Below are 22,724 nucleotides of genomic sequence, written 5' to 3'. Positions count from 1 at the left end.
GAAGTATATTACCAATATTACTGAAAACTACCAGATAAGGTGCATAAAGTTTATAAGCAAAATATATCTAAACATATTGCAAATCTATCTTATGAGTGTACTGCAAAGTGTCGACATCTATGATTATTGAATATCACTGTATAGAAGAGAACTTTTTTCTATCTAATACAGGATCGTCGGATTACCCATGGCGGTCGGGTGAACCCTGGTTACGCTAAGATATCTACAGCGTGACAAGTACTTGGAAATGATAATATTCGTCCCTGCTGCCTCATCGAACCCTGAAACAATCAACACATCTGGTAGCATGGTCGTCTGAATATCCTAAGTGACTAACTTTACGCGTGTAAACTTGATAAGGTAAGCGGATCGATTCTTGTGGGTAGGCCGACCTTGGAGTTGCTGCTACACCGCCCGCGATAAGCTGATAAAGCGGCTCCGATAAGCGGCCGGACATCAGGTCCTCGAGGCATCATCCGCAGACCTGGAGGCAAACAACAAAATAATGCCTAGTTCACAATACTTTTCACGCTTAACTCTGACATGACACGACTGGATCCACTGTCTACTTGCGTGTGCCATATTATCCCTTCGCGTTTCATTTGTATCCTTTGCGACCCTCTTTATTGCCATTCTCCGCTTTTGTTACCTTGACGTTGGACCGCTCCGAGTCCATTTACTCCCGTTGTACATCTAGCTCTGGTTGCGGTTTTTCATTTGCACCATGACCCAGAACGTCGACTTCAGTGCGCTTAAGGCGCGGACTATGAGATCTGGGGAGGACGAAGAGGCTGTCACCGTAGACACAAGGGGCCTGATTTCCAAGGTATTAGCGCGTTACTCAGGTCAATGGTGAGTTAGCAGCCCTCTGCTTGGTTACCTCGCATTCAGTTGGATATCGAAATGACACTTCGAAGGACTGTATTACGAGAGATGATCCAGAATGCAGCTGATGCAAACGCTACGAAAGGTATGCATTTGTCCAAGCGGAGAGAAACAAATTGACAATGTCGCAATCGCAGTTACTATCAAATTTGAGACTCTGCCTTCGAAAACGGTCCCATTTCCATCCACCACCGACAGGACAAGCCTGATAAAACATACTATATCTCATCATACGATTAAACGCCTCCTAATCTCTAACAACGGACTCCTTTTTAACGAGAAGGACTGGGCTCGTTTGAAGCGTATTGCCGATGGTAATCCGGACGAGACGAAGATCGGAGCGTGAGTTCATTAGTTACAGGTAATACCTTACTGGCTGAGTACTTAGCTGATCTGATACGCGTATTCAGTTTCGGCGTCGGCTTCTATTCGGTTTTCGAAGATTGCGAAGAGCCCTTCGTCTCCTCAGGTTCCGATGCAATGGCATTTTACTGGAAGGAGAACGCTCTGTTTACTCGTCGACTGCAGTTGAACGAGCAAGCGAACTCTGAAACAACATTCGTCTTGGATTATCGGAACGATACTTCACCGATTCCGTCGCTGATGCAACTATGCCAGTTTCTATCCAGCAGTCTCACATTTGTCAACCTTGAATGCATAGAGCTGTGGCTAGATGACTGGAACATACTACGCTTGGCCAAGAAGGCTGCCCCAGGCATCGCCCTTGCCTTGCCAAAAGATATCGAGACGAAGACTCAGGAAGGGTTAATGAAGATCACCAGTGTCACAAGGGAGGTCGCGCAGGTCGACGCTGCCTGGATGCAAGTCGTTGAATGGAATCCAAATTCGAGCACTCTCGTTGAGGGTATTCGTGATACTACATCTTCGTTGCGCAGCTTTCTGTCAAGACTCACCCAGGGTTCGTCTAGCAAAGTGGCAGATACTCAGAAGAAAGAAGCTGCCGATGACACAGGGGACTTAACAAAGATCTCAACAGCCACGATATTTTTGCACATCAACACCGGAAGCATTCAGGCCTCTATCAGCCAATCTCTAGGCAGCGAACTTGAACGAGCCACAAGAAAGCCTCCACCTAAAAAGACGTCAATTGCAGTGCTGACACCTTCGTATGATACGAGTCTAGCGTCATCGTCTTCGCAAGCTGAATTCCTATCTACCATCCTTCCCTCGAAGGGTGGCCGGGTCTTTATCGGATTTCCTACCCAGCAGACAACCGGTCTCAACGCTCATATCTCTGCTCCTTCTGTCATTCCGACAGTGGAGCGAGAAAGCATTGACCTTAACTCGAGATATATTCGCAAATGGAACACGGAAATGCTAAGAGCAGCAGGTATAATCTGTCGAATTGCATGGTCTGCGGAAATGGCTTCAGTTAAAAACAGAATAATCTCTGGGAAAGATCCGTCCAAGCAGTCAAAGATTCGAAAAGCGGACATTACAACTGTCCTTCCTGAGGCTATCCATACTGCAAACCAGTTCGTGTTTCGTGAGTCTACACCATTATCCGTGCTCGGTCAGATAATAGAGGATGCCTTTTGGACTTGTAATAAGAACGCTTCCATCGAGGTAATTTCTACCTGCGGTGTTGTCCACAACCATCAGGCACGCATAGCCACCAAAGACTTAACTTTCTTAGACTCTATACCTGTGTTGCCAGATGAATTCGTGGAGGGCTCAAAAGAGTTTGTAAAGAAACTGACACTGCTGGGCCTTGTGACTGAAGTTACAGTGACTGATATCAAGCGTGAACTGGAAACTTGCCCGCTACGTTCTTCTCAAATCACCGAATTCCTTTCTTGGTTGGCACGAAGAACAGTATCTGGCCAACTCGATTCATATTCCGCGAGGAGCATATTGAACGTCGCGGTGGCTTCTGCCGATGAAAATGATACCGACACGGGTTTGATAGTTTTCTCTGGCGTATCGCTCTTCTTGAACCCTCAGCGTATACCTGCTGACCTACCTTTGCCACCTGCCGTGATGCCGTTCAAATACACTAAGTCTCTGAGCAAAAAAGACCTAGAATCATTTGGATGGGAGGAATTGCAGATAGTCCCCTGGTTGTGCTGGCTTGTCAGCAATGCCGGCAATCGGGATGTCCTTCCACAAACCCAAGATATCACTAAATGCCCATCCTTTGCAGCCCAAGTACTCCCTGTGATATCGAAACAATGGGAAACTCTGGGTCAATCCTCGAAACAAGACGTGATCGATCAGTTGCAGGCGCATACCGTGATTCCTACCAAGATCGGCATGAAATGTCCGACCGAAGCGTACTTCTCTTCCGTCCGCCTCTTTGACGACCTGCCCGTGGTTCATGGCCTCCAGGGAGTAAAAGAGAAACTGCTGACTGCTCTTGGCGTACGTAAAACAGTCGAGCTTGGTGTTATTTTTGAGCGTCTCCTCAATGCTCCCGGTTCTTCTGATGGAGACAAATCTAGCCAGGGAAAATGGAGCCACGTTGATTTGATACGATATCTGGCATCTGTCAGTAGTGACATACCTGCCAGTGACATCAAGCGGCTCAAGGATACCAATTTTTGTACCGCCGAGCCTATAATTGACCATGATGGTTCAAGAAGACCAAATGAAGACCGCTACAAGGTTCAGCAACTTTACGAGCCGAACGACGCGCTTAGAGCCCTGAGGCTCCCAATCCTAGAATGGCCCGCAAAGTTCACATCGAGCAGCCCTGAGGGCAGATTTCTGGCAAGATTGGGCCTGCGAACCTTTCCACAAAGTACTGTGCTCACACGAATTATGGCTGCGGCGGCCGAGCACAACGACTGGGCACTGCACGGAAAAGCCATGTCTTACTACGTTACTGAGTTCGAAAACAATGGCTATGGCGCCATCGATTGCGGTTCGATAAACGATGAATTTCTTCCAGTCGAACAAATAAACGATTCTGGCGCTGAGAAACGCTACAAAGTTAGCGCTCCAAGCAAGTGCTTTACAGACGAAGGTGCCGCTTTGTTCGGTTATGACATCCTTCGTAAGGATCTCCACCGTCATGCTTCTAAACTGGGCGTTCAACGACACCCAAAGTTATCCAATTGCCTTGATACATTGATCCGTCTGCCACCATCAACAGTACGAGAAGCGAGGTCACTCTATCGGTATCTTGCTGGAAGGGTGTCCGAACTCACCCCGCGGGATATAGACCGCGTTGGAAGAGCTGAGATAGTGCCAGTCTTTGCAGAAAACAACAAGGGCAGCACGATGCACCGCGTGGCGCCAAGCCTTTGTTACCTAGGAGAGGGCGAAGATTACAAAGATATATTTGACTTTGTGGACTTTGGTCAAGAAGCAAACCTCTTCTTGATGGCTGTCGGATCGAAAAGGGAGCCGACCAAAATAGAGCTTGCGCAGATGATAGTCAGAGAACCAGCTCGAATATCTTCAACCTTTCAAAGCGGAGAAAAGTACCTCAAGCTCTTACGGACGCTTGCTGAGGACATGTCTCTTCTAAGGAAAAACAAAGAATTATGGCAAGAAATGAAAAGGTCAGCTTTCCTACTAGCGAGCAAAGACATCACTTCAACCGCACAGGTTGGAGACGGAGCCAAGAAAATTGTCGATAATTCTGATGACGAAGACGAGGCTGAAGACGGTGGTATCCGAGAATGGGCTTTGACTATGGCAAAAGAGACGATCGTGGTGGACGATTATCAGAGCTTTATTCTTTTCAAAGACCACGTTTTGGCTGGCAAGTACTCTTAAATCACTTCTCAGATTTGGTACTGAACGAGCACTAACAAGACCAGCCCCTCAAGAGGAGATTCTCGAGAACTTCTATCGTATGCTTCAATGACTCCAGTTATCATACGACTTCTACTGATACTTTACAGTTGCTCTAGGTGCCTTACCGCTCAGTCAACTTGTGGAGGAACGAGCGAACTGGGGGGCCCCGGCTACTGATCAACGTCTTGCAGTCAAATTGTTAAAATTGATTAAAGAGCGCTCAAGGCTTTTCCTCCACGATCAGCCCGCTGATAGTATCCGGCATGACAGCCGATGGCTTGATAAGAACCTCAACGTGCAAGTAGTCCAGTCCATCACACTCACACGGTCACTTCGAAATCGTGGTATATCCTACAGACAGGAGCGAAAGGCAATAGTTACAGAAGTTTCAAGAGAGTGTATCATGCGGATATGCCCAGAGAAGTATGATTTCTACGAAATCAGTCAAGCGCTTTCCTCATTGATTCTTGCACGACCAAAGCTCCATTCGGCTCTGACCCTGGAAATGCTTTTGAAAACTGATCTGCTGGAGCTCAGAGGGCGTGGCTACGTATGAAAGACGCATTACCTCCCGTGGTTTCTAGCGGTATGCTAACGATGTAACTGTAGAATGTCGACCGCATTCTAAAGCAAAAGGCACACGATGCTCAGATCGCGGAGACCCGACGCCAGCAACAGCTGGAGGAAGAACGTCGCCGTTTACGGGAGAAGGAACTGGCTCTGGCTGAAGAAGCTCGAGATCAGATAGCCGAAACTCAGGACGCGACATCAATGCCCGGGGTCTTTCCCGACTCTCCGTCGTCAAAGGATGTTCGTCCAAATTCGCCGACACAGTCTCCCAAGGAGAAGCGTAACCTATTCTCTACATTTACGAAGCATTTTAGCGAGGGGAACCGGTCATCTTGGAACCCCTTCCGAGGTGAAACTGCCTCGTTACCTGATCCTCCTAGAGCTTCTCCTCCACAACTTCCGACTGAACAAGTGAAACCGCCTCGCCCTGAGGCTCCGGTGGCTGTTAACTCTGCGCTTCAATTACAAAAAAGCTTGCACTCCGCCATACAATCTAGCCGTTCTCATGGCGCATCGGGTGTGTTCTCCAGACCGCAAGTTGATCGAATCAATGAATTGAAGTCGTATTGCGACGAGAAACCAGGCCACGACCTGGAGTTCGCTGCCACACTTCCGTGTGGGGTCAATATTCTTGTTGCCAGATCTGTAGAAAGGTCTGCGTTTCTCACCAAGAACAGTGTTGGTCTGAATTTGTTTGGGTCTATATTGCTTGATTGTGCCGATGTTTTTGCTCTACGGCCTGACACCGTGAGCATATTCTATGACCCCGGCTCAAAAGCCATCGGGTTCAACCGGTCTGGCAGTATATTCTGCAATTACCACTATTTCCAGCAACTACATGAGAAGGCATTGCTCCAGAAACCGACTCCAGACCGGGCTGAAGCTATGGTCTATTGGTGGGTCACGCTTTCACACGAGCTTGCTCATAACCTCGTTGCGGACCATAGTTCTGCACATAGCTATTACACGTATGTTTGAGACCCTTGCAGCCTTTCAGAACGACTGTGATTGCCCAGACGCTAACATTCCGCTGCAGAGAGAGCTTTGTGAGTCAATACTTCACTAGAATTGCAGCCAAGATCGCCCATGCTGCTACCAAGAGGCCTAATCCTGAGCAATGACAGCGTTGTAGTTAGAAGACCATGTTTTGTCCTGTCAAATTGGCAGATAGGGTAGACTATAGACTTTTCTGCGACTTTGCAAATATTGTTTTATGAGAATTAACAAATTGAGGTAGTCGAACCGTGGATCACCCGACGGTGACAATCCTGGTAGTAGATTGAAGGCTCCACTACGTTCGTCTTTTCCCCCCGGAAATCTGGAAATCTTCGATTCGCCGCATTGCCACCTTCAAACATCAATTCTCTGTCAGCCTCTGAGAGTTTTCGAAAACATATTTATTTCAAGACTAGTCTTTATCATGCCCATCTCACATCAGATATAAGGATGGTGGTGCCACCTGCCAGTCATCTTTTAGTGTTGTCGATCCGCTGTTTTCTGATATAGAAGAGCCTGATCCTCTTCGTCGATCATCATTATATACGCTATCCTCGTTTTAACTCCTAACTTGTTTAACATCTTCTCGGTCTGATTAACTCAGCATACTCTTCAGGGCGATATCCGTGATGGCACCGCTCCTTGGTGATTGGGCAGCATCGAAAGCTCGCCGGGACAAGGAAGCGGGCCAAGGTGTTCGTCAGAAAAGTATACTGTATGTGGATGCTTATGATTCTTTCTCTTACAATGTGGCGGCTATGATTGAAGAGATTCTTGGGGCTCGAGTCACGGTGATGATGATTGATGCGGAATGGCCCGATGGCAACATGCTGGAATGTCTTCAACACTACGATGCAGTCGTTCTTGGACCAGGACCAGGAGATCCCAATGTCCCCGAAGATGTCGGTATTATGGCAGATATCTGGAACATTGACAGCTCGCATATGCTGCCTGTTTTGGGTATTTGCCTTGGTTTCCAGAGTTTATGTCTTCATTACGGCACCCCTATTGGGCGATTACCGGAACCTCTGCATGGGCAGGTTCACCGAATTACAACAGCTGAGAGGGATATCTTTGAGAATCTACAGAATCTCGAAGTCACTCTGTATCACTCGCTATATGCAATGTTGGATGGTCAAGCAGAGTCGGGTTCATGCGACGGGGCTGCCTCACCAACTCCGGCCCTTGACGTACTTGCCTGGCTCTCTATCCAAGCAGACGATCTTTGTTCTTCTGTCACGCAGATCCCGATGGCTGTTCGACACACTGAGAAGCCTTTCTGGGGTGTGCAGTTTCATCCTGAGTCCTGCAAGTCTGACCGAGAAGCATGCAGTCAACTGCTCCGCAAGTGGTGGGACATGGCCATCAAATACAACAAAAGCCGTCATCGTGATGGCTGTGGGAGTCTATCTATAGATATGATTCGATCTTCATGTGAAGACACTCGCTTGCCAAATGTTGCTTTCACAATGGTGAATTGGAGTGTGTCCTCTTCCGCTAATTGCGCCTCGAGATTGTTTGATACATGTCAGCTGGATGCTGAAGGGCTATGCGAATTATTCAACGATCCGGGCGTTCCGACAGTTTTGTTTCAGTCGAATGGCAGATACAGCATTATTTCTGTGCCAAGTCCGGGAAGCTGGAGGCTTGAGTACTACTCACAGCGGCACTCTCTATCAATGCAACGCCAATCCGTCTCCTCCAGTGGGTGCAACGCACTGAAAGATTCGGACATGAGACTTGAGGCTACCATGTCTGTTTCTCAGTTTTGGGACGTCCTAAGGTATTTGATGGATATGAAAAAGGTCGAATCGGGGAACTATGAGCTTCCCTTCTGGGGAGGGTTCCTAGGCTATTTTTCCTACGAACTTGGACTGGCTTGCCTTGCTCACCCCAAACACGAAAGTGGAAGCATCGCAGATGACCATTGCTCTCAGGAGAGCGCCAGTGCTGATGATCCACCAGATGTTAGCCTTCTGTGGACTGACAGGAGCGTTGTTGTTGACAATGAGACTGGTCGAGTAATTCTACAATCGACTAGAGAAGCAGACAATCTACCAGCTGGCTGGTTAGACCAGGCCTCAAAAACACTGGAACGTTTCTGTTGTATGGACATTCTGCCAAAACCAAAGAATTCTGCCTCCGACGACGAGTTTCTTGATTCAGTTTTGGGCCGGGGAGTCATCCAGTTTCCCAGCGAGAATGCCTACCGAAATCAGGTTGAGGCTTGCAAGGACGAACTGAGGGCCGGTGAGTCGTACGAGCTGTGCCTTACCTGCGAGACATCCATCACTTTACCATCGCCCGATGTTCCCATCGGCCGCATTGAGTTCCCTTGGAAATTATACAAACGACTGCGCATGTACAATCCTGCTGCGTTCAGTGCCTTTGCGAGACTTGGAAATAGCAAGATTGTGAGTAGTAGCCCTGAGTGCTTTCTCAACTGGGACCGACACTCGACATTGGAGATGAAGCCAATGAAAGGAACTGTTCGAAAGTCCGACAGCATGACAATGGAAAGGGCACGGGAGATTCTTGGATCAACCAAAGAAATGGCTGAGAATCTCATGATTGCGGATCTCGTACGGCACGATCTCTATGGCATCTGCGGTGCTGGCAACGTTCATGTTGAGAAACTTCTCAAAGTGGAGGATCACGGTCGAGTATATCAAATGATAACCCATGTCAAAGGTCATGTTGACCCACATCGACCGGGATATGCTGCAAAGAGCCTTCCACGACTGCAGTCGTCGAATATGTCAGGATATGGACTCACGGCATTGCAGCGATGTCTACCACCAGGGTCCATGACTGGAGCTCCAAAGGAACGATCCTGTATGCACCTTTCCTCAATTGAGGGCCGGAAGCGCGGGATTTACTCTGGCGTTATGGGATTTCTCGACCTTGGAGGAGGAGGAAGCTTTTCTGTCCTAATACGCACGGCATTCACATCATCTAACGACAATGACGACGTTCAAAAGTGGCGAATTGGTGCTGGAGGCGCGGTAACCATGCTGAGCAGCGCCGACGGTGAATGGGCCGAGATGCTCACCAAGCTACAGACTGTCTGCGGCATATTTATGCCTTCGCACGCGAAATGATGCTGCGTACGGGCAAAACAGCGCTGGTATTACTATTAACATGAATATTTTCTGGGATTTGGCGGATATAATGCATGGCAACGATCTTCAACAGTTGTCTAGGAACGATTAGTTGTGAACTGGATATATTTAGACGCGATAGATGGGTCGGATTCAACATTCAGCGTGGGAATTGGCGTTTGTTTGCATTATTATGATAACCTTGAATCAGTACCCAAGGCTTTATGAAGCTCGCAGAATAAGAATCGCGCGATGCCTGAACCTTTACCTAACCTATTTTCTTTCGATTGATTATACTTATTTGCGTCAGACTGGAGATGCAAACTGTGCAAACAGGGCCTCATAGTCGCGGAGAGCAAGGTATCGAACCGAGCTTCTCTTCTGCAGAACTACGTCTTCCATTAGAGATTGTATTATTTTGACTCCTCATTCGCAGCATAGAAGACTGAAACCGCAACTTCGATGGCAGGCACTCAGGACCCATCCTCGCTGGAGGAAATCTTATGGCGATCTCCGTCGCATGTCCAGATGATGGGCGGATACCTCCATTCAAACAATAGTAGGGATCTCCCTCACTCCAACATCATTTTTCAATAAATGCAATTAATTGTCTTCCGTGATAGTCCTCTTTTACTTCGCCGAGTCTCCCTTTTTCGACGCAACCTCGAACAATGCCTCGTTAGCCATTCAAGCAAACTACAATGAAGCCTTTCGTCATTTTGTTGAAACAAGGGAAGCCTTCGAGGCCCGACTGAAGACTATGCAGGGTCTGGAGTTCATGGTTGCCTATGACCCATTGCAGGCTGCTGCAGGCGCGAACGCCCAATTTGTGCACGAACCGTCCAACGTGTGGGTAATTCGGAAACAGACAAGGCGGAAGAGGTCCGGGTTTGAGGACGAGGTCGTGGTTCTGGCTACGTTCTTTGTGGTCGGGGACTGCATTTACATGGCCCCTTCAGCTGCGAGCGTGATAGGGAACAGAATAGTATGCCTTGTTGCCTTGAGCGTTTCACGATCAGCTATTGTTGCAGAGCTAATAGCCGTCAAGCTTTCAGCAGTGACCTCTCTTACGAGTTTGCTCAAAACTGCATCAACATTGCCCAAATTCACTCCCTCGCACGGGCACACATACCTCCCACCGGCGCCCAAATCAACAGATGTTAGTCATCCGAGCGTTCAGTCGCAAACAAGCAAAGAGAACACACCAATGCCCGACGCCGATGCCACAAACAAGTCACAGTCCTTCACTGGATCACAGAATAGTTCTGGCCCGGCAGTTTATGACATGCGATCCCTCGCAGAATCGTTTAGCCTTGTAGCGCGGTATGGAGACGAGTTCATGGACGAGAGCCCCTTGATGGGAGAACCGGGATCCTTTATCCTGTCTAGGCCCGGGGACGCAGATCGAGGCGCAGCCCCGAAGCAGTCACAACCTTCAAGCACAAACGCGGGAGGCCGAGTTGGAACGCCGCTAGCTAAGGTTGACACGCCGGGCAAATTATCGGATAAAAACAGTGCTGCAGAGGAGCCCAAGCTGCGGAAGAAAAAGAGCAAACCGGCGAGTTAGCTTGAACTGTACGTGAATTCTGTGATACCCGCCAATGACTTCCTGCACCCTAGCGTAAGCGAAGTATACCTCGTGATATAAAGCCATGCATTATGGCACAGATGGGTAAATAGGCAGTCACTATATAACTATTACAATGCTCTGGGGATTCCCCTCATGCTTTACATCATTGTACTCTGTGCTTACCTACCTAAGTAAGGCCTGACGATCCGCCGCCCCCATTTATAACGTCACAGCGGTATAGAAACGTCCATATAACTCCAAATCCCCACAATATAGAGCCCGTTTCTCTATTCTTTTTCCCGCAATTCCCTGACTCACTTGAATCCAATTAGATACAATGGGAATTGCCGAGACCAAACGGCCCGTCGTCTGTGTCTTGTAAGTCGGGAATCAACCATTACCCCGCCCCCGCCATGCCGTTTTCTATCTCTACTTATCCTTTTATCCTTACAACTTTTGCTATAGAGACCCATTTCCTAGGAACCTCTAAAGAGCAATACTTGAAACATAGAGAAAATGCTAACAAAAACACTTACAGCTGTGGCTCCGTCGAGGGCATAAACCCCGCACACATGGAAACCGCTCGACGCCTGGCTCAGATTTTCCACGAAAATAATATACAACTCGTCTATGGCGGTGGTACAAAAGGCCTGATGGGCGAGATTGCACGCACGTTAGTTTCCCTCTCGGGACCCGAATCTGTGCACGGCATCATTCCCCGCGCCCTAGTAAGCATCGAACCGGGGTATAAACAGAACGGTAATGGTACTACCGGTACACCCTCGACGTCCTCCGCATCCGCTGGTGGCGCGGGGAAAGTAGCCGAGCGCGTTGTTGGTGAGGCGCAGAGCGGTAACGTCCCGTCGTCGGAGTACGGCGTCACCACGATCGTGGCAGACATGCACACGCGGAAACGGCTTATGGCGGAAAAGGTGCGCGAAGGAGGACCAGGAAGTGGCTTTGTTGCACTTGCCGGCGGGTTTGGAACTATCGAGGAGGTGATGGAGATGACGACATGGAATCAGTTGGGGATTCATCATTTGGGGGTTGTGCTGTTGAATGTTGCTGGGTATTGGGATGGCTTGTTGGAGTGGGTGAGGAACTCAGTGAGGGAGGGATATGTGTCTAAGGAGAATGGGAGCATCCTCGTGGAGGCCAAGACGGTTGAGGAAGTTTGGCCGAAGCTGGTGCAGTATCAGGTTAGCGAGGGAAGATATCAGTTGAAATGGGAGGATGAGTAAACGGAGATGGATGCGTTCGATTCTGGGCTTGTATAGATGATTAGCGCAGGTAGAACTTGCAAATAGGCATGTTTAAAAAGCCTTGATTACGGAGAGTGACACTGCGTCGCAGGAATGAAATTCTGTCGTATTATTCCCATGCCAGGTAAGGCAATTTTCATGTCTATGGCATAAGTGTGCATAAGTTCATGTTTATGAATCGACCTCCATATTCTCTTCATCCTTTGTCTCGCTTGCGTCTGACTGGTCCAGCGCTTCGAAGAGCGGTAGGAGCTGTTGTCCCTCGTAGAGCTTGAAACTCTCAACCTTCCCAGTGTCCGCAAGACCCACCACACCGACAGACGTATTGTCTACTGTCAGCTCCTTGTCCTGAGACAAAGTCTCCTTAAGAGCTCTTAGGCCATGGGTGATGAGCTCATCCCGACTGGACTCCTGAAGCTTGTCTAGGTTGCGCTCCAGGTAGGTCCGCGCCATTTGGGACCGTGCTCCAATAGCGCAGGCCAGCATCTCCTGAGTCATGCCGGAAGGCTGAAACTCGAATAGATGAGGACCAGCTTCATCCACCCCAGCAACAAGCAAACCAACACCGTATGGCCGCTTTCCATACTGTTGCGTGTTCGTTTGAGCACGGTCGGCAATCTGAGAGACAATGCGGTTCACAGGCATGGGGCGGCCGTAGGTCATTCGGGAGCCGAGACACTGTTGCTTCATGTAGTTGGAGAGCACGCGGGCGTCTGATGCAAGACCGGCGATAGCGACGCCCATGTGCGAATCGACTTCGATGATTTTCTTCTGATATGAGGAGAGCTCTTCGGCGTTTCTCTAAAGACACATTCCGATGTTAGGAGTGGTTCATTTCGTCCGTGGGGATGGTTACTGGAGTTGATGGGATTCCGAACCTTGAGGCCAACCAGCACGGCATGTGTCTTATTGACCAGTCCAACCACGACGGAACCCTGTTTCACTGCCTCCTGCGCATATTCTACTTGAAATATCCGGCCTTGCGGAGAGCTTCAAGGAAGGAAAGAGTTAGTGTAATTTCCTTGGAGTATGAACGGGGAGCTCATACAAGGTGACCGCATCATTGTCGTAGTTGTTCCTGAACATCGTGGATGCTTCGGGACGGTGGATTAAGCTCAGCAGGCAGCTTTAAACAAGCTCTTGTAGTGAAGGAGTTAAAGATACGAAAGGAATATCAGAAGTTGATGGAGATCGAAAGCGAGAAAGCAGGCAGACAGCAACTGACGCAAAACATGGAGTCCGAACGGAGCTCCACGACGGCTGGTTAGTGGTGGTGAGCCTGGCCGCCTCAGACTGCCAAGCCTCAGCTGCCGCCTAAGTCGAACCTCAGTTCCATGCTTCACAACACCCGCATTAGCACATTGATTAATCTGATGATTGAGTAGATTGGTCGAGGCTTTGCCATTATCTCCTATTACTGAGGAGTTATATGCAGTCGCTTGCTTTCCGCACAAGACAGTCCTACAACAACTTCCTTTGCCCGCTGCCCGCTGCCTGAAGCTTGAGCTTGACGCACCTGCGTCTCCGCAGTCATGACGGCTGGTCTAAAAACAATCATCGCTCTCTCCTTCGTACGTTGCTCAGTTCCGCTTAAAAACCGGCCGCTCATAGTTTGATCACGTACAGGTACTTGCGATTGGATTTCTCCTTGTTATACTCTCTTCGGCTCTCTGGCACAACTTCCTGCCGCTGACTGTTGTTGCGACATACGTTATTGCGCCGCTCCCCAACTGGATCTGCTCAAGATGCGCGAACCCTGATGACTTTATGGACAGCTCTGGCAATGCCGTTGCCGACTTTGGCCGGTTCTTGACCGGGTTCCTGGTACTCATGGGTGTTGGTAAGTTGATCTACCCAAAATGATGAGGCATTGTCGGTCAGGAAATTGCCATTTTTCGATTCTGATATGATTTTCCTATACTATGCTATTTGAACGGGGCTAATTTGCTCATCTTTACAGCGCTCCCAGCCGTCCTTGCGCACAGTGGTGCAATTCAAGTGCCCGCCATGATCATGTCCATCCTCGGAGGTCTACTGATTTATGGAACAATCATCAGCTTTTCAATGTTTTTCCGGGAACAAGAGGAATTCTGAGCTGCTGAGATTTGTTTGATGACCGAGTGCAAGTTTCTGATACCAGATTATGAGCCATTATCGGGTCAGGTGATCCTCATGCTTGTGTCATATCATGGCCCTGCTCCGACTTGAATTTCCATGTCTCAATGAATATTTGCTTTCTTCTACGTGCGCTAGGAGTTCTTGATGTGGGCTTTACATGATGTTCTATCTTGGAGCATGTTGTTATTCGGCGATCCGATGGCTTGATTTAATTTAGCTACTTTCCCGTTACATATAGAAATTGCAAGATGATTTCTATTGTCTGCTGCATACACGCGATTGATATGGGTGGATATGTCGACTCAGCCGCTCATCATGTTGGCATGTTCGATCTGTAGATCTATGGATAAGTCACGTGAAACCGCGCTTTCCTGTTTGACCCGCGTCGTGTCGATCATGCATAACGCCGGTCACCAAATTACCACCAGCAATAGCCTGTATGGATGGAGCGCTTATGGCATGTATGCTGCTAGGTGCGGAGCGAATTGAAGATGAATATCTGGTCTGGTGCCATTGCACTGGCGGATCAGTCGCTACTTCAAGGTAAGGCGTCTTGCGCCGGTCCAAAGCTGCTAGCTAACCATACACAGACCTTCAACTAATCGATCGTTCCGCTAGTTGGCAATCGGACATACTAAAGAGCTCTACTCTGGCGTTTAAAGCTTTTGTGAATCCAGCTCTTATCCCTTTTTACGCGCGCGTCGGTCCGAACCTTGAGCTCCATACGAGTAATCCGGAAACCTCACGATGGCTGAAACACAAATTACTGGCAAACACATTGTTGGAGGAGGATGATGAAGTAGCCTTATTTCAGACCATTCAATGTCCGGTTGGATTTCTCCTGGATCTGAACGGGGCTACACGGCCAAGGGTTTCAGGCCCGTCAACCACCGACCTGTTGGTGTATGGTATTTTGTCAACAACCACCTCCTATGAACGGCCGCCCACGCCACCTATATTGTCCTCGCCTAAGAAAGAGAGAGCCGTTTCCGGTGCTACTAAACAAGAATTAAGGATATATGCTACGCCCATCTCGGAGTCGCTGGCCACCAGAGCCCAAGTCCTACCTGGTCGTGGAGACCCTGAAGCGATTACTGGCCGTGAACAACATGGACAGTTTCTTCCGAATATCCACCCCCTCAGCCCCAAGCGCAAGCGCGTGGAAAATCTTTTTGAATCGGTGGCGCAGCATCATAAGCGAGTGCGGCATAAGGGGGGCGAGGCTGTATCCCAGTTGATGGCTCAAAGCAATTCACAACCTTCAGTTCAATTGCAGAACTACAGGATCAAGAGAGAACCCGAGGAGTCTGGCCTACTGATACTGAGCAAGATAGCTCCGCATCGGTCCAGGTCGATGTCGATTTCTTCGAATCAAAACCAGAACAGACCGCTTTCTCGTCCCAACAGCAGTTGGGGTCGTGCAAGTCAGTTGTCTTCAAAGGGAGTTACGTCGGCATTTGGGCTGTCGACAGAAACCCCTACTCAGAGGGGAAGCGTATCGACCCCTTACTCACTATCCCCCGAAAGCAGAGAGCCTTCTTCAGAGAAGAAAAAACCCGCAGAGATTATCATCTCCGATAACAAAAACTTAATAATCCGTACGATATTGACTTGTATGCGGCTATACGGATTCAACCGCACAGCCCGCCCCGCATCTTTTAAAACGCTTTCCCACAATGATATGGTTCCTCCACACATTGAAGGGAGGGACTCACATGTCCCTGGTGACAGTATGAATTTGCCTGCTTCTAGTACGGCCAGCGAAGAAGATGAATTCAAAGCCATGTATCACGCAACTTATCGTGCATCAACTTTTGCGCTGCGGAAGTACCTGAGAGAGCCGGTAGTGAGCGATGATGGTTCTAGGCTTGCACCGCCAATCCTCGAAAAAGGAAAGGCAATGATATGTATTGATGGATTTTTGAAGCTGTTTTGCGAGGAGGATCACTGAACTGGCTGGACCAGGTCACGAGTCTACGATATTACGAAGTATATAGGCTATTTGCATACGGAGGAGTTTAGAAATGTATATCTGACAGGAGACCACCAATCTCTTAAATGAGCTTAACTAATAAAAAATTCAAACTGGAAACATAAGTTTAAAGGAATCTTGACAGTCACGGTGTGAACTCGAAGTGTGGGTGCTTCATTATATACTCCGGAATGAGATTTTCCGAACCGAATAGCTGCACCCGTCATCCGGCCTCCAAGTCGAATCAAGCATATAGTCGACGACGATCGTGAACATTACCGGCGCATTCTCCGTATCCTGACGATATCGAACTACAAATAACCTACGACAATCAACACCTCAGGATGGACGGCTCGGAGAACCGCTTGTTCCGCTTCTCCAAACCAGAATGGCTCAACAACTCGACAGTGCGTAACGCGGGCGTCTACACATCAGGCGCACTTGTAAGATACCCTTCCATGTCCCGCACTACATCTCACTGTACCGCGTGACCATTTGTACATGACTGACACTATATTGTAGTTCTCGCTGGGCTTTTTTTTCCTTATTGATGCCGCCGCCTTTTCACATAGCTATCGTAACGCCTCGACTGTACACGTCAAGTTCGTCGACTGGATCCCTGGAATCTGCTCTGCACTGGGTATGCTTGTCATCAACTCGATTGAGAAGTCGCGGTTACAGGCCGATAGCTTCAGTTACAGTGGGAACGGCGTTGCGTGGAAGGCGCGCTTTGTTCTGTTTCTTGGGTTTGCGTTGCTTGCTGGAGGTTTGGCGGGAAGTGTGGTATGTTTATCCAACGGTGCAGGCTTTCTTAAGCTTGTTTCTGTGCTGGATTCAGTGCCGGACAGACTGCTAATGATGTTGCTAGACGGTCATGGTTCTCAAGTACCTCATCAAGAATTATCCGCTACCGACGCTGTACTTCGGAATCGCGAATGTCATTGCCAATGGGCTGGTTATGTTGAGGTGAGTTGGGTGTTAACAGCTGGCTTTACGCTTTTGCTAACTATAGCAGTTCGGTTGTTCTTTGGATTTCTCAGAACATCGAAGATGACTACACGTATAACCTTGCGCTTTAGAAAGCCGTTGCGACTAATAGTTTAGGGCTGATGAGCGTATCTCCTTATTACCGCGACATGTTTCCTATAATTCTTGAATAATGTTTGTTCATTGCGCTTGATGCGACCAATTCTGTGTTCTACCCTATAGGTTTATTTGATGGACGGCGTATGCGGATAATGATGCATTATTTATATTTACTCTGTCCCCCATATATCCGGTTTCAATCATCATGTTGATAGCGCCAAGTTTATGCCAACCCCAAGCTCAAGCTGATCTGTTGATGTATTCCGTAGCGCATTTTATATCGTCATGCTGTAAGCAGGGAAACCGCTACCAACCGCGACACGAGCTTATATCTCCGCTGGATGTCGAATAAATTGCATGCGTAAGTATGCTTCTTTATGGCGACATCCCAAACGACGGCGCAATTAATACTGGTAGTCCGTTCGTACACAGGCCCGACAATTTCGAATGGTTTGGAGGTAACTAAGTGAAGCCGGGAGGTGACGTTGCGAAAAGCCTTTGCCTGTCATTATATGTGTGACAGGTCTGTCAGAAAAGAAAAAAATAAGGCATAAGAATTATGCTTTCGGCTCATGCAGCAGAAGGTGGCGACGACGATACAGGGTGCGCCCTAAGTTTATCCATGATCATATCAATGGTATCCATGTCCGCGGCATCCACTTTTCCACTGGCATATCCGCCAGGAAGGTGCTTGACTAGTTCATTCGTGCCTGGCTGATAATTGCGGACGGCGGAGGAAAGGGCGTAAACGGCCTTCTTGCGAACTGCCGGGACAGGGTCTTGCGTAGACATGGAAACTAGGGTCGGGATGGCGTTCATTACGATGAGCTTGTCCTGAGCCTTCTCATTATTCTGCACCGCTGTCCCGATACACCACGCCGCCATGCGCCTCATATCAGGCTCCTCGTGCTTCAGAAGCTCGACGAGCGGCGTCCAGAGACCCAACGGCTCCAAATTATTCGCGTTATCGATAGATTCGATAAGCTGTTCGAAGTTGTCAAAGGCGATCAGCTTGTTCTCTAGATCGACTTCGTCCGAGCGCAGGGCTTCCATGGCGGCTTTCATTAAGTCGGCTTCGGACGGACCGCCGAAGAGTGCGCTGAGCATCTCCGGGGTGATGTTGCTGCGAGGAGCTTGCGAGGCATTATTGTTTGAGTCGGAGGTCTGTTGAGTTGCTGTTGAGTTTTGAATTCCCCACTTGAGGAGGTTGTTCATGTTCGGGTCCATGATGTAGTTTTCTTGTGTTATTGTGTGGTGTGCGCGGAATTGAGTAGATGCTATACGTGAGAATTGAAAAGTATATCCAGAGTGAATTCTTCCCTAAATAGGTTCAGACTGGTGAATAATTGTATGAATTGGTTGAAATAATGTCTGCAAGGCAGTGAAAAGATGGCGAGCGAGGCGAATATGAAACCAAAAAATGGTTCTCGTAGGCTCCAGACGCTTCACACTTCAGCGATAACTTTCCACCTTGTTCTACGCTAAGCAGAGTTCAGGTGGGCACGCAAGGAACAGTCTATGCACAGTGCTGCTGATAATCATGCTGAAAGCCAGACAAACAGAGAGAAGTACACTATAAGCTGCAGTGAACCTAAAGCCCTTGGATATCTGTGCTTCCTCCGTCCTTAGTGGTTTCAAGTCCGTGACTTTACTACCCCGCCATGCTCGAGCCCCGCGATGCTGTCATACACCCAGCACATGCAACCTATAATATCAGCTAGACTTGGAATTCGAGCTACAGAACTGGTATCTACTGCGATACCTAGCAAGCATTCCGGGTTTACTACTAAGATGCCTTATAGCTTGACCATCTTGCCACAATGGCCTCGTACGTTAAAGGCTCGCCCCAACCTCGAAAAGGCGGTAAAATACTAAAAACGGTCCTTAGAAGGCCTTTTCGACAACGATTTAGAAGGGCTGAGTACAAAAGGAGATCAACCACAGATAGTATCGAGCGTGGTTATAGAGAACTAGTTCAGCACATGCCTTATTCCTTTTTTTTCTTCCCATTTTTTTTTTCTTTCTTAAAGGACAGATATAAAAATCTGGAAGCCTGGAGTAGGATCCCCTTAGGCATTGTTGAACTTCAGGAAAAAGTGAGTCGTCATCGTGCTTACAAGCAGAGAGCGATAATAATAGAACGAATGAGAGGACAGACCCTGTTCTTTGAAAACTGGACACGCTGGGCTGAACCATCATTACGGCCTTGGTCGTCGGTCTCTGCCCCACGAGGATTCATCATCTCGCGAGGCCACCTCAGCGCGCAATCATTCTGCCTGAGAGGCAACACTTGGTCGCCAGTATAAAAGAACCAATTGAACAAGAGACACCTATCTCGTAGCAGTCTTTGTGTAGTCTGTACTTTATTCGTTTTACCCTCTGAGGAAACGCGGTGGCGGTGACCATTCGACTAGACGAGACTAAGCCCCTTTGGCGCCTGAACCTCCAGCCCCTTTCCAGTCCTTCTGTTCAGTTCGAGCGGCTGTCGAGCTGCTGCTGACTACTCCGCCTACCGCTACAACCTCCACCACCACCGACCACCAACAAACCCTCGACTCTCTCCCCTTCTCTCCTCCACTTCTCAACATCCAACTCCCCATTCTCGCTCTGTTCATCATCTCTCCTCCTCCCTTCCTTACCTGTCAACCTCTCATTTCTTTTTCTCTTTGTTCTTCGTAGTTCGATTCTAATCCACCCCTAAACACCATGGAAGGTAAGGTTTCTGCCACGCAACGCCTTGCTTCCCTCGCTTGCTTCCTTCCCCTCCCTCCACATCCTTCAGCTGTCAACTTTGCGCTAATTTGTTCTTCTTTGGCTGCCTACAGAGGAAGTTGCTGCTCTCGTTATCGACAATGGGTATGTCTTGACTGTGTTTGATGGCACTGCGATGCCAGTTCACTTCCGTGCTTGTCCCTGAACACTCGCCTGGTCTCGCCGCTGGTCGCAACGACCTACCCGTCCTTGGTATCTTGGTTGGGCATTGGCGTTCGCCTATGGCAAGCAGCTATTCAGAACGATTAGCACGGCTGTTCTGCGTCGAGAATACATGAATACATGGATTAGTTGATATGCTGACTCGGGGTTCCCTAGTTCGGGTATGTGCAAGGCCGGTTTCGCCGGTGACGATGCCCCCCGTGCCGTCTTCCGTAAGTCACCCTTTCCTCCCTTATATACAACCCCTTCCTTCCCCCGTGAACCTGTCACCCCTGTCATCGAACCTACTCGATAAAATGTGTTCACCGCGCTCTTGGCACGACGATGGTCTCAAGGGCGGTGAACATATCACTCTATCATGCGATTACATGTCAAGTGTGAGACCGGCTGCTAACTATGCTGCACAGCCTCCATTGTCGGTCGTCCCCGTCACCATGGGTAAATATCCCTTAACTGTATCTCCATCAACAGAGATGTGGCCGCTGACGTCCGAATTAGTATCATGATCGGTATGGGTCAGAAGGACTCCTACGTCGGTGATGAGGCACAGTCCAAGCGTGGTATCCTCACACTCAGATACCCCATTGAGCACGGTGTTGTCACGAACTGGGATGACATGGAGAAGATTTGGCACCACACATTCTACAACGAGCTTCGTGTCGCTCCTGAGGAGCACCCCGTTCTCTTGACCGAAGCCCCCATCAATCCCAAGTCCAACCGTGAGAAGATGACTCAGATCGTCTTCGAGACTTTCAACGCTCCCGCCTTCTACGTCTCTATTCAGGCCGTTCTCTCCCTGTATGCTTCCGGTCGTACCACCGGTATCGTCCTTGACTCTGGTGATGGTGTTACCCACGTCGTCCCCATCTACGAGGGTTTCGCTCTTCCCCACGCCATCTCCCGTGTCGACATGGCTGGTCGTGACCTGACGGACTACCTGATGAAGATCTTGGCCGAGCGCGGATACACCTTCTCCACTACCGCTGAGCGTGAAATTGTCCGTGACATCAAGGAGAAGCTCTGCTACGTCGCCCTTGACTTCGAGCAGGAGATCCAGACCGCTTCTCAGAGCTCCAGCCTCGAGAAGTCCTACGAACTGCCTGATGGTCAGGTTATCACCATCGGCAACGAGCGCTTCCGTGCTCCTGAGGCTCTCTTCCAGCCCAGCGTTCTTGGTCTGGAAAGCGGTGGTATCCACGTCACCACTTTCAACTCTATCATGAAGTGTGATGTCGACGTCCGTAAGGATCTGTACGGCAACATCGTTATGGTATGTATCACTCTTAGCCTCGCTCTACTGCACTGGGCGGCACTAACGAATCGATAGTCTGGTGGTACCACCATGTACCCTGGTATCTCCGACCGTATGCAGAAGGAAATCACCGCCCTTGCGCCCTCATCCATGAAGGTCAAGATCATTGCTCCTCCTGAGCGCAAATACTCCGTCTGGATCGGTGGTTCCATCTTGGCTTCTCTGTCCACCTTCCAACAGATGTGGATCTCCAAGCAGGAGTACGATGAGAGCGGTCCTTCGATCGTCCACCGCAAGTGCTTCTAAGGTATGAGTCGCAAAATTGTTTTTTATTTTTGGTCTTGAGTCTAATATGCTCGCAGCTCTTGCGTTGTATATGGTCGTTGTCGCGTATTTTCTGTTGTATTAAAAGATCAAACGAGATCAAGGGATGGCTCGCGGGCTGTCTCTCGCACTAGGAGGAAGAATGCCTGAAAAAGGAACTTTGATTTTAGCTGTGGAATAGAGATGGCTTGTTTGAGGACGCTTGTCGCTTGGCGCAGGGACTTGAATGGCAGCTTGTGGAAACCGAAGGCGAGAAAAGTCGACGGATACTGTACGTGGTTCTATTGCCAGTGCGGTGGAAGCTTCCTTCTCATATAGTTCAATCCTTCTTTGAATCTGTTTGTTTCATATTTGGACTGTTTCATTCTCTGCTTGCGCATTCTCATCTTCGAGAACGACTGCAGGGATTGTTGGTTCTGTGGAGCTGATGAGCGCGCCTTGACCACCCTTGTTCTTGTTTTGCTCTTTTGTTCTCATTTAACCCGTTTCTCCCTTCCAACCCTTTGACCTTGCAACATTGTCTCCCAGCGCGTTGCCAAAGCGAACTTGATATCAGTATAGTATGACCAAGTAGTCTACCAAAATAAATTTTAGTACAGTATTGCTAGTTATACAAGATAAATTTTGTACAACAATGATTATGCAGAGCTGGTATTCTGTAAGGAGTAAATTCATGCAGGTACAGAGCGTCCACGTCAGGCACACGCGCTTTAGTGCTGGGTACACATTATGCTACCTTTGGGGCAAGGTGCTATTCTAGGTAGGGTATGCCTAGCAATGCCATGATCTTATGACCTCAGTAATCTGACCTTGGATTTAAGATCGGAGTTCTCAAACCCTGCGTAACCAATTCGATAAATGGTACCGTCACGTAATTTCGAGTACCGTA

The 22,724-nt window shown here is 48.8% G+C and overlaps 11 protein-coding genes across 11 annotated transcripts, besides 1 other annotated feature; 8 read left to right on the top strand and 3 right to left on the bottom strand.

The window, feature by feature from the left end:
* Nucleotides 1–22,724: part of a sequence feature (contig 1.109 1..233950(1)) that runs on past both edges of the window.
* On the top strand, nucleotides 725–6,341 carry ANIA_06551 (histidine kinase-like ATPase domain-containing protein; the record flags this gene model as incomplete). Its single annotated transcript, XM_659063.1, has 8 exons — nucleotides 725–852; nucleotides 918–970; nucleotides 1,023–1,227; nucleotides 1,296–4,619; nucleotides 4,669–4,706; nucleotides 4,758–5,200; nucleotides 5,260–6,188; nucleotides 6,257–6,341. The coding sequence occupies 8 exons, from the start codon at nucleotides 725–727 to the stop codon at nucleotides 6,339–6,341; spliced, it is 5,205 nt and encodes a 1,734-aa protein (XP_664155.1).
* pabA (aminodeoxychorismate synthase pabA) lies at nucleotides 6,846–9,317 on the top strand (the record flags this gene model as incomplete). Its single annotated transcript, XM_659062.1, has 1 exon — nucleotides 6,846–9,317. One exon carries the CDS (start codon nucleotides 6,846–6,848, stop codon nucleotides 9,315–9,317), a length of 2,472 nt encoding a protein of 823 aa, XP_664154.1.
* On the top strand, nucleotides 9,780–10,884 carry med6 (mediator complex subunit MED6; the record flags this gene model as incomplete). Its single annotated transcript, XM_659061.1, has 2 exons — nucleotides 9,780–9,876; nucleotides 9,941–10,884. 2 exons carry the CDS (start codon nucleotides 9,780–9,782, stop codon nucleotides 10,882–10,884), a joined length of 1,041 nt encoding a protein of 346 aa, XP_664153.1.
* On the top strand, nucleotides 11,156–12,128 carry ANIA_06548 (LOG family protein; the record flags this gene model as incomplete). The annotated part of the gene is made up of 2 exons (XM_659060.2): nucleotides 11,156–11,265; nucleotides 11,426–12,128. The coding sequence occupies exons 1-2, from the start codon at nucleotides 11,225–11,227 to the stop codon at nucleotides 12,126–12,128; spliced, it is 744 nt and encodes a 247-aa protein (XP_664152.1). The 5' UTR covers nucleotides 11,156–11,224.
* On the bottom strand, nucleotides 12,235–13,359 carry pre5 (proteasome core particle subunit alpha 6). Its single transcript, XM_659059.2, has 3 exons — nucleotides 13,198–13,359; nucleotides 13,028–13,139; nucleotides 12,235–12,950 (listed from the first exon to the last, which is right to left on the bottom strand). The coding sequence occupies exons 1-3, from the start codon at nucleotides 13,233–13,235 to the stop codon at nucleotides 12,321–12,323; spliced, it is 780 nt and encodes a 259-aa protein (XP_664151.1). The 5' UTR covers nucleotides 13,236–13,359; the 3' UTR covers nucleotides 12,235–12,320.
* On the top strand, nucleotides 13,519–14,536 carry ANIA_06546 (Vps55 family protein). Its single transcript, XM_659058.2, has 3 exons — nucleotides 13,519–13,720; nucleotides 13,776–13,989; nucleotides 14,110–14,536. Exons 1-3 carry the CDS (start codon nucleotides 13,682–13,684, stop codon nucleotides 14,241–14,243), a joined length of 387 nt encoding a protein of 128 aa, XP_664150.1. The 5' UTR covers nucleotides 13,519–13,681; the 3' UTR covers nucleotides 14,244–14,536.
* Nucleotides 14,759–16,337, top strand: ANIA_06545 (uncharacterized protein; the record flags this gene model as incomplete). The annotated part of the gene is made up of 2 exons (XM_659057.2): nucleotides 14,759–14,810; nucleotides 14,930–16,337. The coding sequence occupies 2 exons, from the start codon at nucleotides 14,759–14,761 to the stop codon at nucleotides 16,216–16,218; spliced, it is 1,341 nt and encodes a 446-aa protein (XP_664149.1). The 3' UTR covers nucleotides 16,219–16,337.
* Nucleotides 16,584–17,318, top strand: ANIA_06544 (UPF0220 family protein; the record flags this gene model as incomplete). The annotated part of the gene is made up of 4 exons (XM_659056.1): nucleotides 16,584–16,682; nucleotides 16,762–17,022; nucleotides 17,108–17,205; nucleotides 17,252–17,318. 4 exons carry the CDS (start codon nucleotides 16,584–16,586, stop codon nucleotides 17,316–17,318), a joined length of 525 nt encoding a protein of 174 aa, XP_664148.1.
* On the bottom strand, nucleotides 17,436–18,672 carry fes1 (Hsp70 nucleotide exchange factor fes1). Its single transcript, XM_659055.2, has one exon. The coding sequence runs from the start codon at nucleotides 18,550–18,552 to the stop codon at nucleotides 17,896–17,898; it is 657 nt and encodes a 218-aa protein (XP_664147.1). The 5' UTR covers nucleotides 18,553–18,672; the 3' UTR covers nucleotides 17,436–17,895.
* Nucleotides 19,224–19,667, bottom strand: ANIA_10830 (uncharacterized protein). Its single transcript, XM_050613026.1, has one exon. It carries the CDS (start codon nucleotides 19,522–19,524, stop codon nucleotides 19,234–19,236), a length of 291 nt encoding a protein of 96 aa, XP_050467121.1. The 5' UTR covers nucleotides 19,525–19,667; the 3' UTR covers nucleotides 19,224–19,233.
* On the top strand, nucleotides 19,707–22,448 carry act1 (actin actA). Its single transcript, XM_659054.2, has 7 exons — nucleotides 19,707–20,038; nucleotides 20,151–20,181; nucleotides 20,416–20,471; nucleotides 20,667–20,697; nucleotides 20,758–21,529; nucleotides 21,587–21,818; nucleotides 21,874–22,448. Exons 1-6 carry the CDS (start codon nucleotides 20,032–20,034, stop codon nucleotides 21,815–21,817), a joined length of 1,128 nt encoding a protein of 375 aa, XP_664146.2. The 5' UTR covers nucleotides 19,707–20,031; the 3' UTR covers nucleotide 21,818; nucleotides 21,874–22,448.

The sequence above is a fragment of the Aspergillus nidulans genome, chromosome I, assembly GCF_000011425.1.
Source record: "Aspergillus nidulans FGSC A4 chromosome I".
Lineage (NCBI taxonomy): Eukaryota > Fungi > Ascomycota > Eurotiomycetes > Eurotiales > Aspergillaceae > Aspergillus > Aspergillus nidulans.
This window is presented reverse-complemented; position numbering and strand designations above follow the sequence as displayed.